General features: G+C 33.2%; 1 protein-coding gene across 1 annotated transcript; it reads right to left on the minus strand.

Moving 5' to 3' along the window:
- Positions 1-13,577: 13,577 nt before the first annotated feature.
- On the minus strand, positions 13,578-14,885 carry LOC131625857 (RING-H2 finger protein ATL16-like). The gene has a single exon (XM_058896687.1). It carries the CDS (start codon positions 14,808-14,810, stop codon positions 13,821-13,823), a length of 990 nt encoding a protein of 329 aa, XP_058752670.1. The 5' UTR covers positions 14,811-14,885; the 3' UTR covers positions 13,578-13,820.
- Positions 14,886-18,980: the final 4,095 nt, after the last annotated feature.

Genomic DNA, 18,980 nt, shown 5'->3' on the forward strand with positions numbered 1-18,980 from the left:
TACCCCACTCAAATTTAAAATTCTTATTAAAATGCTCCTTTTTGAACTTTTCAAACTTGTGACCCTTGTCCTCATCTGATAAATCAGGGTCTGAGCTGTCCAACTCATCAGTAACATATTCATCTCCATCTTCCATTTCTTTCTTTTCTGAACCCCTCATAACATCTGATAGGGAAGGAGCTTCCTTCCTAGGTACAGACACATCTACACCTTCAAACCCATCATCCAACCCAGTGGCACGTTCATCCTCACTATCTCCTAATCCTTCCACTCCTTCTTCATCACTATGATCCTGAACTGCTATTTCATTAACACATCTAGGACTAACAACTGAAAATGAGACATTTACTACATCGTGCTCTACATACATTACACCATCTACTTCATTGGCATAAGAAAATGCAGCTACATCATAGCAGTCATCATCTTTCCTAATTTGGAAAAAGTAAGGATCAATTTCAGGAACCTTTGTCCATACCCTAAATGTGCCTTCACTGTAACCCCACTCATTCAACAACTTGTTAACGCAACTCATGGTAAAGTTGTCAATGTGAATGTCAGTTACATGTGTCGTTACCCCACCCCTGTATATCATATCCCCGTCACCCATGCTCACAAATTCCCCTCCATGATTGAAAACAATACTGATTAAATGCATATTCTGAAAATTTTTAAGGAAATGAAAAATATGTTAAACCCTAAAATGATGACAACACCTTAAATTTGTTAGACCCTAAAATAATGACAAACCCTAAAATTCGTACCTTGCCATCTTCAATAACTTCTTCTTCTACAGGTTCGTCCCTGTTCACAGCATTGGTTTTCTTCGTTGAATGGCTTGACTGAGTCGTCTTCTCACTCTGGCTTGACTGTGTCGTCTTGCTTGACCGCGCCGTCTTCTTTGGCTGACTCGTCTTCGTCTTGCTCGTCTTCGTGTTCTTCGATTTCGCCATTGCCCTAGCTTTCGTTTTCGCCTTTCCTTTTTTCAGACTGATTTGACCTAATTTTTTTCAGGGGGTAAAACAATAACAATTATATAATATGGCTTATGTGGCATTTGGTAAAATTAAAAAAAACATTGGTAACAGACACGTAGGATGGAAACCTGTTACTCTAGGTAAAAACATGGTAGAAGGTTCAAATGGTTGGAAATTCAATTTGGTGAGGTCTGCGCAACAATTTTTTTTTTTAAAGGGGGCAAAACCAAAACTCGCTTGTTTGGCAGGGGGGGTAAAAGGTATTTAACCCAAATATATATTTTGTAACGCACTGTCACTACGGTCATAGTGTCCATCGTGGTAAAATATATTCATTTAGGCAATTTTCTTTCATTTTCAATTTTAAACCATTTTTTACCACGATCAAAACTTTCAACCATGGTGAAAATAGAGTGTGGTCATGCGTTCGAATCCCAACACAATCACTTTTGTTTTTTATTTATTAATAAGCCATTTTCAACCACGGTTGAAATTTTCTACCGTGGTAAAAAGTGGCATCTGGTCATGAGTGGAAATCCTAGCACCAACAGTTTTGTTTTTCATTTATTTTTAAGTCACTTTTCCCCACTATTGGAATTCCAACTATGGCGAAAAATGATTTATTCCTTTTAAAATTAAAAATAAATTACATTTGCAAGATATATAACGCTCTATGTTCATTCACTTTTGCCCTAGACTAACTTTGTCTTCTACCTCCAAATTCCATCTTCCATTCACGAAACTTTATTTCTCCACTAAACCAAACTCGAAAACATTATTTTGTCCACAATGGATTCAAGCTAGCAATGCCAATTGTTGTTGTTGTTGTGTTAGATATTATATTTAATATTTTTGTTGTTGTTGTAATTTAATGTTTAACGATTTTATTGATTTTTTTTTTTGTTGTTGTTATTTTTATTGTTGTTGGTGTTGATGTGATTTAATGTTTAACGATATTATTGATTTAGTTTTGTTGTTGGTGGTGGTGATGTTGAGTGCAAGTGTGAGTGAGTAAAGTCTGACATTGTCTATGAATGGGTGGAATGTTGAATTTATAAGAGGGATAACCCATTTACCTAAAACCTTAAGGTTTTAGGTTGAAATGTGGCTTCTCCCTCTCTTGTGGTCCTGGAGCATTGGTTCCATTGATGCTCCCGACTTTCCCGTACTCCCCAAAAGTGGTATCAGAGCCGTCGTTCGGCTTGGAGGGGAAGCGAGAGCTGGATTCAGTGTAGGATCCTGTTATAGGATGTGGGAGACTCACACTTGTGGGAGAGAATGTTGAGTGCAAGTGTGGGTGGGTAAAGTCCCACATTGTCTATGAATGGGTGGAATGTTGGATTTATAAGAGATATGAATGAGTGCAAGTGTGAGTGAGTAAGTAAAATTAAGTGTGTGAGTGAGTATAGTTGTTATTGTTGTTGTTGTTGCTGTTGTTATTGTTGTTGTATTAGAAATATTTAATATTCTATATTGTGATTGGAGTTCTCAATGTGGTCAGCCAAATGACTGACTTTTCACCACGGTTTGAACGTCAAACTATGGTGAAAATTGGACTGATTGACATTTTATCATGGTTAGAAATTCCAACCGTGGTGAAAAGTGGGCTAACTATATTTCACCAAGGCTGAAATTTCTAATGTGGGATTATTTAGCTAGGTACTTTGTTACGTTTGTTGATGATCATTTTAGGTATGCTTGGATTTACTTTTATTAAGCATTAGAATGAGGTATTTAATATTTTCAAGTGTTGGAAAGAATTAGTTTGAAATTCTGTAGAAGAAAATACCAAATTCGAAGATGCATCTCCGAAAATCTGAAAGGACCCAATTCAAAGATGCATCTTCAAAAAAGCTTTGTGTTTTGCTTCAATGGCAGAATTATTTCTTAATCTTTCCCTAACAAACCAAAATACATCAAAATCGTTGTGCTTGTTTGTATCATTACCTATTTTGAATTCTAATACTACATACTGCATCAAAAATAAACTATTTTACCTAATACATTAATCAAAAGTAAGAAAAAAATAAATGACAAACTTACTCAAAAATGAGTTAATAAGGATCAACAATGTTGAATGCAGTATGTGAAGAGAGTTGATATTGAAAAGATTCAAGTAAAGGTACTTTTGTTGCTTGAAAAATTGACTTGCACAATATTGCTCACGAGCTCCAATGGAGAATGAAAAAGTTTCAAAAAATGAAAAAGGAGGATGGGAGAGTCTGGCGCGTGTTATATAGACATTGAAAATGTTCAGAGATGCATCTCCAAAAATTTCTCTTAATTTGAAAACAATAGTTAGTTGGAGATGCATCTGCGAACAAACTCTAAAACACATTAGAAAATGTATCTCCGAATTAAAGTTTGACAAAGTGAGGGGTGTTCAACAATTAGAGTCTATTTTGTGTAAAAATAATACGTCTTCAAATGTAAGGGACATTTTTGACTTTTAACCAGAGATTTAAGAGAATATTAAAGAGTGAGATAAAAAATTCATTTATTTTTAACTTGACAATAAAATTTAAGTTAAGATTATTCTAGAATTTGAGTTGAGTTCTTATCAACCAGACCAACATACTAAGGTTTCAACTGAATTTAATATTATTTTAGAGCTATAATTTCAATGAGAATATATAGTTGCAACTTGCACTGCATTGGAGTATTGAGCTCAGGGTCAATTTGTTTCAAACGGACTGAAATTATGCTTTTATTATGAAGAATCAAGCAAGTCTCCACACGTCTTATTCAAGCAATATCTAAAAAGATATGAAGAATCTAACTTTGAAAAAAGTTAACGTTATAGAACCTAATCAAATTAGAAATAGGCCAATTTTAATAACCAGCATTAACTCATTTAAAAGGTTGTCTTTAACTGATTTAAAAACTTCAAAATTCAGTGGTGAATCAACCATTTACGTGAAAGGTAGTATGTCACAAATTTGATGTATAAAATAAGAGTGGACCAATTTCTTTGATAAAATCTTATGAAACATGTAACCATCACATTCATTTTTCTAAATATACATTCTGTATGGATATTGTGTGGGGATGTTGGAATACGGAGCACAAATACTATACCACAAATTTATTCTAATGCTTGAAATATATATTCTGTATCAATCATGAAAGCATTGGTAGTTAATAATTTTTCTCAAATAAAAATTTATCTTCACAAAATATGTTCCTTTAAAGTTTATGAAGTCAACTCTGCTTGTATGAGGCATATGCTTTAGGTTTAACATTAAGTTAAAATATAATGAAAAAACAAGCACTAGGAATATTGTCTTTCCACTACTTTTTCGGAATGTTGACTCGGTCATGAGTGATGACTCTCTTGGATCTTCTATGTCTTTTTTTTTTTAAGCCAAAAGGAAAATATATAAATTAAAAGAAGAGGATTACAAGAGAAACAAGAGGGAGACCAAGCCAAAATCTCTCAAGAACAAAGCTTAAGACTAGGGGTTCCCGCCTTGTCTAAGTCCATGTAAAGGTGACTTTAGGAATTTTGCAAAATTAGGATCAGACCTTTCTTTTCTATCAATTGTTTGAGTTTGGAATTTTCATTTCATTTTTAATAATTTTAAAGAAAATGCTAACCAGTACTTCAAGTATATTTTTTATGTAATTAAAGTAGTAAGTTTTTTTTATAAACGCGTGCATTCAATGCATTGAAAATGTATTAAAAATTAAAAACATAACTTTTATAAAAAATATTTTCTTTACTTAATATGCTTAAAGAATGTCCTGACCTTTATTTTAATCATACATTTATTTTAATGATACACATGCGTGGTTATTCTTTTCATATAACCAACACTTTTAATTAATTTTCCAAATAACTCACATTTCCATCTAAATACTAGACTACTCAAATAGATTTTTTTTTGCAGTAAAGTGTCTGTGTCTGATAAATTGGTGTCATTCTTAAAAATGAACTTATGCACCAGTCAGAGTGGCTATTACATTACCAATGCGCCAGCCCAACGGGCACCACTGTTGTAGGAGAAAGAAAGGAAAGAAGTCTATGTGTGTTTGTATTTTTTTTATAAATAAGTTTTTCATTTTCCACTATTTTCACACCTCTTTTCATTTTTTTCTTTAGTTTTTCATTATTTTTTCTAACAAGATTATTAAAAAAAATGAGTATGTTTGTTATTTGATTCTCAAGTCTCCAATGAAGATGCGTTTTTGGAACATCTACACTTTTAGCATCTTGAGAGAAGCTTGATCCGTTGGTTAGACAGAGAGATTCATGACGATGAAAAAATTAGAATAATTGGTAGGCTTGTCTCGGTGTTCAACATTGCGAATGAGAATAATAAAGCACATCGTGCGAGGGAGTCAGTTAAAACTGACAATGATGTTCGTGTTATGATGTATGGACCAAATGATCTTGCTTAGATGATTGTAATCTCTTAGACATGTTGCAGTGTTAAGTCCTTTTGTTTGTTCTTCGTGTTGTTAATTTAGCGTGTTTGTTTCTGTTTGTTGTAACCGAAAGTTGTATTTAATATTAAATTTTATAGTTACAAAAAATAAATTACATACTAAAAGTGCATACGATAATTATGTCATGTTCCTAGATTGGGACAATGTTTCCGTGTGTGTCCGGGATGACGATTATACCACTTAATCTTATTATTTTGTCATCCGAATCCATTTTGGTTCAAATACACGTGTTGTTAAGGCGGCCCTTTTTCTTCCTCCACATATTTTTGTTGTGCCAAACTATGTCCCTTGATATGTAGGACAATATTCCTCCTTTTCTACCACTAGGAAGTTATTGTTGTACACATTGAATACATTTATGACTTTTTAAACGGTGGATAGATGCTTGGAAGGGTCCCGACGAGCCACAATAACATGGGAGCAAGGCACATGGAAGGCTTGAAATTTTCCATAGTCGCACCAATCTCTATTTAGTTCAACCCGATAGTATCTCATTGGCCTCCTCTCATTATGGTCTTTTGTCTCATGTACACTGAAAGTGTGTCTATGACGATCAAAGATTGTAACCCAATATTTTTTAGCTTTGGCAGTTTCCTTCCTAATAAATTCATACAACTTTCGCTAAACAATTGCCTCTATTCTAACACTGAACTCCACTTTGCACCTTTGGTCACAAACAATTATCCTAACCTAAAATTGGTTGCTCTCACCAACACAGTTATAGGTAAGTTTTTGATACCTTTGAAGACAGAGTTCATGGATTCCACAAGAGTTGTTGTCATATGGCCCAATCGTTGACCATTGTCAAATACCTTGGTCCACTTCTCCATTGGAATATTATCGATCCGCCTTAACGTGTCCACATTTGACAATCTGATCTCTTTGCAGTAGTGTTGGAACAATGGTTGAGTTAACGCATACCCTGCCTCGCGTTAACAATATTTTCTAAAGAGTCTTGTCTTTGATCTTCCGCATGAAGTTTTGTGCAATATGTCTAATGTAGTAGACATGCGTAGAAAGGGGATCTTACCAACCATTATCAGGGTTATTGTACCCACTCTCAATAGAAATATGTCTATCTTAAATTAAACAGAGATTAGATTGCAGAGCAACGCGTATGGGGAGATTCTTGAGAAAGAAACTCCAACCACCATCGGTCTCACCTTCAACCAGAGCGAAGACAATTGAAAAGATGTTATTGTTGCCATCTTATGTCACTGTCATAAGTAACATTCATTTATATTTCCCGTATAACCATGTTCCATCAATTTGAATAATAGGTTTGCAAAACTCAAAACCTTTCATGCACGGTTGATACACCTAGAAGATTCGATGAAATATTCTATTTCCCCTAACACAAGTTCTGTCTAGCGTAAATGCCGACACTGTCTCCAAAATTGCAACAATTCCCAGAGCATATGTCTTAAGTGCCACCAAATATTATGTAAATTCTTTGGACGAATCCTCCTACTTTTTGTATACTCGTTCAATAACGCATAGTTCTTGCATGCACACATAGTTGATTTTCAACATTTAACACGTACAACAAACCATACAACCACCATCCAACCTGTTAAATTACACCCTTACTCAATTCCCTATAAATACTACATTCACTCACTTCATTTTTATCATCAACAAACACATTTTCCTTACTCACCAGGTTCACTACAGTGAAGATGCACCATAGTGACAGTGTTAAACTTCAGTTCAACATGCATCGACAAATCCCAGATTCCCCAACGTGTTTGGGACAGTGGCATCAACTTAGAATCGATGCCCAATGGAACTTTACTGATTGGAAAGACTTTTCTAAGGATGCGTGTCGTTAGTGGAAGTGTTCTCATCAACGTGTCATAAATCAAGATGTCATTCCATTTGAATTTAAACCAATGCAAAATTGTATGAATTGGTATATATTAGTTACGACAACTCAGTTTGTGTCTGAATCGAGGTATTTGATCGGCTGATGCTACAAGCTTTGTCATCAAACGCCTAACAACCAACCTAACAAAATTTCTAACCCACCTACACCCAACAACCAACCCAACAACATTACCGAACCGCAACAACCAATAACCAAATGAACATGATTATTAATCCACCTACACCAAATAACCAACCCAGCAACATTACCAAAATCGCGACCAATTCATGCCACACACCCAAACACAAAAAGCAAGAACATATCACTTACCCCTAAGAAACATATGTCGCGACCATATTTTACCATAGCATCGATGAGGTATATGATACCACCACTTCCTACCCTAGCACCCAACTAACATACACTCAAACATCACACTACCAAAGCACCCAAACATCAGACAACCAAAGCACCAAAATAACACATGCCTACCAAAAACCACATCAACCATTGCCTCATTTCCAAAAAAATCAATGTCTCAATTCAACCTTCCAGCCCGTCCACCCGTAACCCAAACCAACACAATCAAACTACTACGGCATGGGCACCAAACTCGATTACAGAAGTTGGGAAGAGATACTAGCTTTCATGGATAACACTAATATCCTAAGTACCTTGCACCAAACACCTCTTGTGAATCCTCAGAGGCACCAAACACCCTAGGGGAATCGCGGGAGGCGTCAACGGCAAAGGGCAGCATTAGGGAGTGAAACCAGTGGCCGTTATGATCAAGTGGATCATTAAAATAAGTGTACAAAATTTTCCCGCATGTAATTCTATTTAAATTCATTAATATCAGTATTTTTATTATTATTTAATTGTATATTTAATTTTAAAAAATACACATTGGCGCCAAATCAATTAACACTTGCATATAACATTTAAACATAGACACTAATGGGCCTGACGCATTAGTGGTGCATGCGCCAATCGGTATGACGCCTCAGTGTAATTTTTAGTGCATGCGTCAATTGCTTGGCACCTCCTATTTGCTGCATAATTGTTTTTATTTGAAACATGGAAAATTTGGTATTTAGATGGAAATGTTGGTTATATTAGAAAATAAATTGAAAAGGTTGGTTATTATAAAAAAAAATCCACATGTATATCCTTGGACAAGTTGTATCTTCTCTTGAATAATTTGATCTTGCCATTGTACAATGAATTATCTCAGGGTCCATTTACGAGATTATTATTTGATTCATACCAACATAGTGGAGTTAGTCATTCTCCAAGGTATGAACAAGGACGTGAACTTCTCTCAACCTCTTTTTTTTTTTTTGACAAACTAGACAAACTCTGCTACATCATTGTTCATTTTAGGCCACTAAATCATCTTTTTTTTAAATTTATATCTGAGTAGTTATGGGAAGAGTAATCATCTTACTTATGTGTTCTTCTTCTAGTATCCACTTTATATGTTGATTTTATTGGAAAAAGATTCAAGTTTCACATTAGTTAAAGATAGATTTCATAAAGAATTTATATAAAGTGACACCCCTCACCTTATAATCTAGTTTTGTAGAGAAGAATTAGATCAAACTCTAATTCTATCATGATATCATGATCCTATCGATTCAGGCCACCCACCGTTTATATGTGCACCAAGCCCAATAGTGTTGGGCGTAAGGGGGTGTCTTGCAAAAAAATCAAGTCCCGTATATCGATAATTTGAGCCATCCACTATTTATATTCATGCACCAAGCCAAAGTCCCTCAATGGTTAAAGATATAGTTCACAAAAGTATTATACAGAGTGACACTCCCCACCTTGCAAACCGATTTTGTAGGGACGAGTTAGACTTAACTCTAATTCTATCATACTTCCTTAAATTTCAGAAACCCATCTTCCTAGACTCAAGAATATTAAACACGCTACAAATTCTTTATGGTCGATGGACATTTCATATTTTACTCTATAGATATTTTTTCCACATCTTGAGTGTAAATACTGCTGCTCTTGATTCCAAATTATGAATTGGGTAATTCTGCCATTGTATCTTTAAGTGTCTTGCTCCTCCTAGACATTTCAAAGCAACATTATAAAAAAACCATAGACAATTTAGTTTGATATAGTAAGGTTAACATTGACGTTGTGGTAATTTTTTCCTTAAATCTTCAAAAACCTTCATCACGCTTCACATTCCATGCTAAAACTTAATTATTTTATGTCAAATGGTTTAAAGGCAATGTGAATTTAGAGAATCCTTCAATGAATCTCTTATTGTAATCTTCTAACGCCAATAAACTCTAGGCTTATGTCACGTTCTTTGATGCATTCATATATTCAAAAGCTTCTACCATCAAACAATCAACTGTAATTCTGCATTTTAGAATTACATGACAAAGGAAACTTTTTGAATCAAAATTTTCACTTCAAAAACTTAGCAAATAAAATATTGTTTTTAAGCACTTGTAATACCATTTTGAGATGTTGTTCATGATTTTTTTTCTCCTATAAAAATACATAAAAATATTTTCAATAAATAAGACATAAAATGTATCTAAAAACGGTCTAAGTATGTATTTATATAATTCATTAATATTGTAGTCATATTCTATTGATTAGAAATATAAATAAAAAATGTCTATAAGAGAGTTAAATAGACCATTCCCTATAAAACAAATTTCAAATATTTTCTAATACATGATCAATGATTTATGTACAAAAACAAAAACAAAATAAGATGAAAGTTTAAAAACTCGTTAATATAATTTATAACTAAGATATTTCAATATTGTCGCTAAAATTATGATCCTTTGAAGAACATAAACATAATAGTATAATTCAAGTTGATTGATCCAATCAATTTAATATCCAAACATAGGCATTCTTTTTATCATAATTGACTTAAAGACAATTCAATAGATTTGATGCAACACAGACATATGCTTATACAATAAACCGCTATAAGCATAATCTAACATAGATGACATACAAGCGATGTTATGATATATCAAATGATAATTCTTTTGTTGATGCAGATACTCAATTTCTACATACAAGATCCTCGATGATCTTGATCCAATAATCTTGCTATCCACAATAATCTGGTCCAAGCTTCATTTCTGCAACATCCTTTCCTCAAATATGACAAAGACTTTTATGAGCGATTGCCACTAGCCTTGAACAATTGGATAACTCCAAACTTTGTTCTATGACAACCTTCACATGGTTTCGCCAAAGTCTTCAATGGAGTACAGAGAAACTTTTCTCTCTTTGTGAACAACACACAACCAGAATCCTTGTCTAAGAAACAATTCTTCCACCCGTTACACAAAAATAAAACTTCAAATAAAAACATTAGATTCCCTAATGTACCTTTAATCCACCTCTCACACTCAATAATTAGAGTTGAATATCCACAACAATGGATCTTAATAAATGTTGAAGATGGTGAATAATATATAAAGAATTACACACGCAACTAATTCTCACAATTGGTAGTGGGAATGGATTGAACATGTACTTGACTCCAGGGTACATGGTTCGATTTCCATGAAAGGCAAAAACTTTACTAGAGAGGGGGGTAACGAAGATCGTGAGGTAGCAGTGTCGGGAGCACAAAAGGCTCGGGCTGTTACATGACTCCCCTACGAAGCATCAACATATTCCCACTGACTTGGATCACGATGCACATCACTTTCCTCATATTTTCTACTCTTCTTAACTCCTCTCTTTAGCTTGTATTTCACCGGCGGTGGACACATTAAAGTTGTGGATGGATAGGCAAGATTACGAACTTTTTTCTTTAACGCCCTTTGACCCACAATATCCAAAGTACTGAATTGTATCTTCAAATCTTCGCACTCCTCTTCTAAATCCCACTTGCTCCCGTCAAGACTCACCTCATGTTCTGAAATTTACAATTTCGTCCAAAACACGTGAATATTTTCCAAAGGTATAGGTGGTAACCGACGAGCTGACACGCACACGGTAACCCATGCGTTGTTCTAATGTAACAGCCACACCTCTCCTTGCTCGCGCCAACAAATTTGACTCTTTCTAGTTCCTTTCTAATGAGTTGTATACACTGTCTTGAAACAAAATTGTGCAATTTAGAATAGAATGGAGTGTTATACTGATGCTCAATATTGACGATACTTTTTTGAAATGACACTCTTATGGAACTTAACTACAACTTCAACATTATGTTCACAGCATCCCAGCTTGCACATAAATCACCATGACTTGTAATCAATATCTTCTTCAATATCCAATGTGCAGAATCCACCCTAGAAATCATGGACACATTAAATAAAAAACACACAAATAGAAAACATAAACATATTTTCTGTTAGAGGAACGTACCTGTTTGTTGTTGTTTTCCCTAAATGAGTAACTATGTTAGTCCATGCAGCAACAAATCTTTCTTTATATGGTGTCAATCATATTTCTTTCATGTACTTGACCAATAATGGAATATCACCACACACACTCTCGAAGTAGTTGAGATGTACATCAAATTCGTCTTCTGTATTTGAATACATCATGTTGTTCCAGTGATCCATGACATGTTCATGTCTTTCTGATTTCACATACTCTTTACATTTCATGCTAACGTTTTTTGAAATATGAAACGTACACAACAAATGAGACGCATTTGGATACATAGAATCAATGGCATTCATTAATGCAAGTTCCCTGTTCGTCCCCATGACATCTGGTAGCAACTTCTCATAATAGAACAACTCTTTAAGCTTCTCTAGTGCCCATGTGAAGTTCTCATCCCTTTCATGTTTCAAATATGCAAAAGCAACTGAAAACTTCAATTTTATTGAGGTAACACCAACAATCTCAAGCAGTGGTAGCCGGTACCTGCACGATTAAAAAAATGCATTCAGCAACCAACTCACTCGACATATTTTTAAGTTGGGAGAAATTAAAATTAAAATTCTTACCTATTCGTTTTGTACGTGCAATCAAAAATCAACACCAGAGGAAACATATTCAACAACTTGACAGAGCAGGGTGTGTCCAGGAGATATCAGCCACAATATGTGAATTCTCCTAATTTCTAGACCAACACATGTATTTCTCTTGGTGAATAAGGCTCGATAAAATTTGTATTTCTGTCAGTGCACCTCTCTTGCCCAGTTTGTATGTTGCTCTAGCTCGGTATATCCGGGTAATACTCGTGAGATTTTCTGGGTCTTTGTCTTTCAAAGCAGACGCGATGTACCTTGGTGCCATATTGTACTTCGTAATGTCATTCACAATCTTTCTTTCATTATCTTTTAGACGGCCCAAGATGTCATGACCTACCAAATCCTTATCTAGTCTATGATTATAAATCCCACATTTAATCTCCACCTTCCAACCAATACCACTCGGAACAGATATAAGCCTAAATGGGCATCTAAGCCTCATAGAGTCATAGTATAATTGCCATCAGAAGCGGCCACGACTTCATTTTTCTTTTTGTAATTTCCTCCTCTGTCACAACCCATAATCAATTTATCCTTCCTCCCTCGCATTCCATTAGCAGAATCAGATCGGATTGTAACAACAATACCATGACTTTTTCCAATTGAACGTGCCCATTCTAGAACCTTATCTCGTGATTCAAAAATCTGACAATCACAAAAACGTTTAATTAGATAACTGCATCAATTTATAAAAAAAAAAAAATTGTGTATGAAGTAAAGTAAACATATTGTATCTGTGACGAAGTACTGTGTAAGATCACTACATGAATCTGTAGAAGAAGCTGAAGCTTCCGGTTCAGGACCACAAAGATATAAAACTTCATCTGCCATACAAAAAATTTTAGGTTTTAAAGAAGTTTCCGATACACAGCAGAAAATTGGAATTTCCAATATTGGGTTTTCTACCGAAAATTTGTGAAATTTCCGGGACAGGATAATGAGTTTTGCAAAATTACCGTAATTTTTAAAATCTCCATGTATAATATGGAGGGTGACATGTTAATTTCGCTTAAGTTAGAGCCCACCAAACAGACTTTAAAAATGACATTGAGTAAAATGTAGTTATATTTAGCTTCACACTAACATCTCATAACACAAACACTAGTTAGCATTTTCTAAACACAACAGTTAGCATCGACCTTTTAAATATCTACCACAACCTGACACTAAATCAACGCTAACTTCCATCTAGCGTCCGCTTTTAGCCCGACACTTCAATTTTCTTATAGTGTGACCTAAGACATAACAAATCAAATTGAAAGACAACTTTATTGCCGGTGTATTCTTTACCAGCTTAATAGAATTGTGATACACATGTTTATCATACAAATATTAAAAACTAAATGGAAACACAAACTCCAAAATTTCTCACACGAAAAAAAGTCACCACTACATTGTTCTAGAAAATCCAAGCGTTTAATTGGGGAGTCAACATTAACCTTCAGAACACGTAGTGGAAAGACAATGTTTCTAGTGTGATTTTCTTTCCATTATTTTTTATTTTTAATGTAAAAGCATATGCCTCATAGAAAGAAACTTTCAAGGGTCCAAATGAATAGGTAATACAACATCTCTCGATCTACTTCCATGTCCAAATGAAAATAATGATCTCTTAGCTCTACCACTACTATCACCGCAAACTTCAATGGACAAGTCCAATGAAAAAGACCTTCTAATTGGTTGGACTAAAAAACCATCATCTTTATCATTAATACCAATTATACCCTTATCCTTCATACTACTAACTTTATGAAGCTTAATTGCTTTCTTGTGTGAATTAGTACTAATATAATCACTTGGAGACACCAGCAATTCTTGACCTCTTTCATGTCTTCTTTCATGCAAGTTTTGTCCTTCATCATCATCATGTTCATTTTCATGATCCAAATCAATCACAACAAAATCTTCACAATCACCAATGATGTTTTCAACATTTTTGGTTTCTCTTGTCAAAGAAACTCTTCTTCTACAAAGTGGACAATTTGCATTGTTTTGAAGCCAAACATCAACACAATCAATATGAAATAAATGGTTACAATTAGGTATAGCTCTAAGTTTCTCATCTTGTTCAAACTCATTCAAGCAAAAAGCACATTCACAAGAAACTCTTTCATCATGACCATATTCCTTTTCTTCTTTGTAGCGAATAATCGGAATCGAATTAATCACTACTTGTTCTAATCCTCTTGGCTCCGATGTCATCGAGTATGATGAAGATTGATTTTGATCATTTTGTCTTGAAAAAGAAAACCGTCTTCCTCTCACAAGATCAATATTGTTCCAATCAAGACAACATTTGATAACAAGAATATAATAGGCCATAAGCAAGAGAGACGTGGCCATCATTCCTATTACAATGATTGCTACGACGGGAAAATTTGTGACGGAATTTGGATTAATATGTTGGATAGGTGGAAAAGCATTTGGCAAAAATAATGGTGCATTTGAAACATGATGGATAGTGCTTTTGTTGGTCGTAAAATACATGTTAGATTCTATAGGATATGTTGAATGTTGTGAATTTATCATATTAATAGAGTGTTAGGATAAAGGGATACAAGAAAAATAGGGAGTATGGAAGTGGTTAGTGTGAGTGAAGAGAAATGAAAGATGGAGAGAAAAGTAGAAAACTATGGTAGTTTATAGGAGTGGTGGTGAGTGGACTTAATAGAGCTTGGAATTCAAGAAGTGTCATCAAACGTGTATATTACATTTACACTGAGTCAAACGTATATATTACACTGAGTTAATAGAGTACTCCATTTAGATGAAATATAAGAAAAATTTAGCTAAATTATGTATATAAATTTTGAAAAATTTTAAAAATAGTTTATATAGCGACATCTATTACTTTATAAATCGATTTTTGAAGAATAATACAAATCAAACCTTAATATGATATCGATATTTTGCCTAAAATAATATACATGTGATTCACAACTCAAACATTGAGAGTTAATGTAACAAAATTTTGATGAATAATATATATATATATATATATATATATATATATATATATATATATATATATATATATATATATATATATATATATATATATATATATATATATATATATATATATATATATATATTCTTTGAAACTTTGAGGTCTACCTCAAATCTCCAAGTCTATATCATTTTCATGAACTCTGAGGCTCAATCAATTTATTACTCTCTATCTCATAAAAAGTGTTTAATTTCCAATTTTTTTGTCTCAATAAATGTTTTTTATAAGTTATCAATACAATATTTATTATTGTTTGTAATATATTTTTATTTAGGTGAATAGTTTGGTACTCTTGAGTTTAGTTGGATATCAATACCCTAACTGATTATAATTAATAAGTGTTTGAATGAATAACACTAATTTTATTATTAAAATTATCATAATAAATTTTATCATTAAATCATTTATTATGAAATGGACAGAGTAATAAATAAGTATAAGTATTGATTTTATGAGGAACATGTCAAAGATGTAGAATAAATTACACTGGAATTGAATTTCTTTATACTTTTAGCTTAAAGTATAAGTCGATGAATTTAATTCCGATTCCAAGTTAATTTAAGCTACAAAATATTCAAAATTATGTTTGTATATTCAATAACGTGTAATTCAGTTTTGAAATGAACACACCAAGTGGGGACATAGTAATAGGTTACTCGACGACCTCGTCCGGACCAATGAAAAAATATGTTGACCCCACAAAATTTTATAAAGTGTGTCAAAAGATAATTTGTTTAATAAGCCAAGTTAATAAATTTTAACGAAAAAATGTTCATTCAATTCAATGCATTAAAAAGTTAAATAATAATTTGATAATAACTTTTTAATTATAATATTTAAACTATATATTTAGGCACTCTTTATCAAAACTTACTCTTTCTTTTTTTTATACAAAGTGCATGACCTATTTAAACTTCATATTTCATAAACTATATATATCACAGTAGAATAATTCTTACTCAATTATCATCAAAGATTATATCTATAATCATATATTCACATACCAAAATCTCATATATCCAAATAAGTATATAAATTCAAACATTGGGCACCAAGTCCACTCAACATAAACATAACAAATACGAGAGCACTATAATATCTCCCAACGACAAAACATATGTTCAAAATATCCTCTAGTGTTACATGACCAGAGCATCGACTCACTACTTAGGAAAAGCGGATAAACACCAAGTTATCTTCTCAACTATCCTCGTGCGAAACACCACTATTCTTCAGTGCCTGAGCGATGTCGCATAGAACATCATTCCAACAAAAGGGTGAGAATTCACATCATTGTAGAAACATGTAATATAAACAATATATAAAACATACAAACATCCAACGAATTCATCACACTTCACAATCAAAATGATTTCTACATTATCGCATATAGCTTAATTATCAACAATGTAACATCAATGTAACAACTACCAATTATTACATATCATACACCGAAGCAAACACCACTTAATGATAAATGTGACTCCAATGCAAATTTATGCAACTCATGCATGTGGTACCAACGTGAACATCAAGCTCACCTCGCTCCCGATTCAACCTAGAATCAGAGCCACGCTCCCAATCCAGACTAATATCCAAGCCCAAATATGAACATATAGTCCACCGTTTCTATTTCCACACTAGGATCAAAGCAACCAATCGGAGTACAATCTCCCCAGGAATGCATGCGCAATTGACCAACAATATATGGAATTAAGAGTATCCATTCAATCTTAATCATCCAAGCATATCACAATAATCCAACACCTTGACTTATCCACTAACAATTTGCACAAAGCAACATGTATCATTCTAACATCATCGACAATGTATTCACATAGCATTTACCAATCACAAATAACATATAATATTCAAGACAACCAATATTATTCTCATTAATCACCAATTTTCAATATACACATACTAAAATTCAAGTATCATGTATTCGTTCATTTTCGACTCAAAACTTATCCAAACTTCATTGAATAAATTATCAAAATACACGGAAATCCCTCATAAAATATAAGCATACAGGATCCCAAATCAAAGAATCAAAAATTACAAAATTACATAGCATGCCGCGATACGCGCGCTACACGTCCCAACATCAGACCCGACCACGCGATGCGCGCTCCAGATTGCACGACGCGCGATCTGCGATTTTGGGAGAAAATCCCCTTTTGACAGCACTTCATTCCACACGAATCCACCGACCAAAACATACCAGTCATTTATCACAATTAAAGGATATCCTATCATAGTTCTATCATGGGTTATCAAATACCACTCATAAAACATGATTTTCTCATTCAATTTCAAGGATTTTCTACACAAACCCTAACATACAAGTTCATAAAAATTTGAAATCAAATACATAAGCATGTTACTACCCATTGCATACAGCATATACCCATAACAATATGAATACCCACCCTTACCTCTTGAAGATTTTTCTTTTAAGTTTCCCTTCTCTTTTCTATATTCTCCTCTTTTCCTTTTCTCTTCTCTTCCTTATTTCTTAGCAAATGAGGGTTTAATCTCTTGTTTACAAAATCCTTACTAACTAGTGTTTCTCTTATTAGGCTTAACCCACTTACCCGCTCATTATTTCTATTTCTAATAATTAGGCTCAATTAGTTATTCCATCATTATTACACCTAATGACCCAATAACACGATTAATACATAATTACACAATTAAATTAATTATCACACCGCATAATAATTAAAATAAATAAGCAAATATTAAAAATAGCTATTTAAATAAAAATCGGGATGTTACAAATTAGACTTTCTTTTTGAGTTTTGGAAAAAAAGAAGAGGCTTTTGGGTGTTAGGGCTTTTTCTTTAAAAAAAAAACTTACTTCTCCTTTCTCTCTCTAATTCTCCCTTTTTTTCTAATTAAAATTTTAATAATTAACCCCCCTTTATTCCCATTCAATCCTCTTAGTAAAATTATGATTTTTATTTCTTTGACTTTCCCTATTAATTTTTATTTTTCCAACTTTTTTGTTCCACTAACTCTACTTAATTCTAATTAATTCTCATTATTCTTATCCTTGATAGTAACAAAATAATAGCACTAATAATAATAAAACCATAACACACAAAATATGATTATTAATAAAAATAAAATTTGAATAAAAAATTTGGGGTGATACACTAATCTCAAATCAAAGTAAGCTTTTGATCCTAGTTTAGCTTACAAACCAAACCAACGACTTAGAACCTGAATTTCAAACCAAATATTTTAAAGGGTTTAACTTTGAACCTAAACAAACACTCTCTTATGCATAAATTATTCAATCAAGAAAAAAATACTCTTTGGTGAATTTACAACAATGCCCTTTTCATAATACAAAAATTTCTCACTAAACAAAAGAACTTTCTTGAAGTGCTACAACTAAAATTATGTGAGAGAAAGTTGAAAATATTTTAGAGAGAGAGTGAGGAGTTAGATAGGATGCTCACGTCTTTGGATGTGAAAGTATAAAGGGAAGACCATCTTTTATACTAGAGGTTGACACAAAAAAGGAAAATTTCATGAACAAAAGTTTATGTACCAATCGATTGACACCTTGCTCCAATAGATTGAAAGGCCTAAAAATAAACGATTACGAAAATTTAAAAGGAAAGAAAAGATTCAGAGACGTTGTTGCTCATTAAGACATATTCCAAAATATTTAAGGA

The sequence above is a fragment of the Vicia villosa genome, unplaced genomic scaffold (genome assembly GCF_029867415.1).
Source record: "Vicia villosa cultivar HV-30 ecotype Madison, WI unplaced genomic scaffold, Vvil1.0 ctg.000244F_1_1_5, whole genome shotgun sequence".
Classification (NCBI taxonomy): domain Eukaryota; kingdom Viridiplantae; phylum Streptophyta; class Magnoliopsida; order Fabales; family Fabaceae; genus Vicia; species Vicia villosa.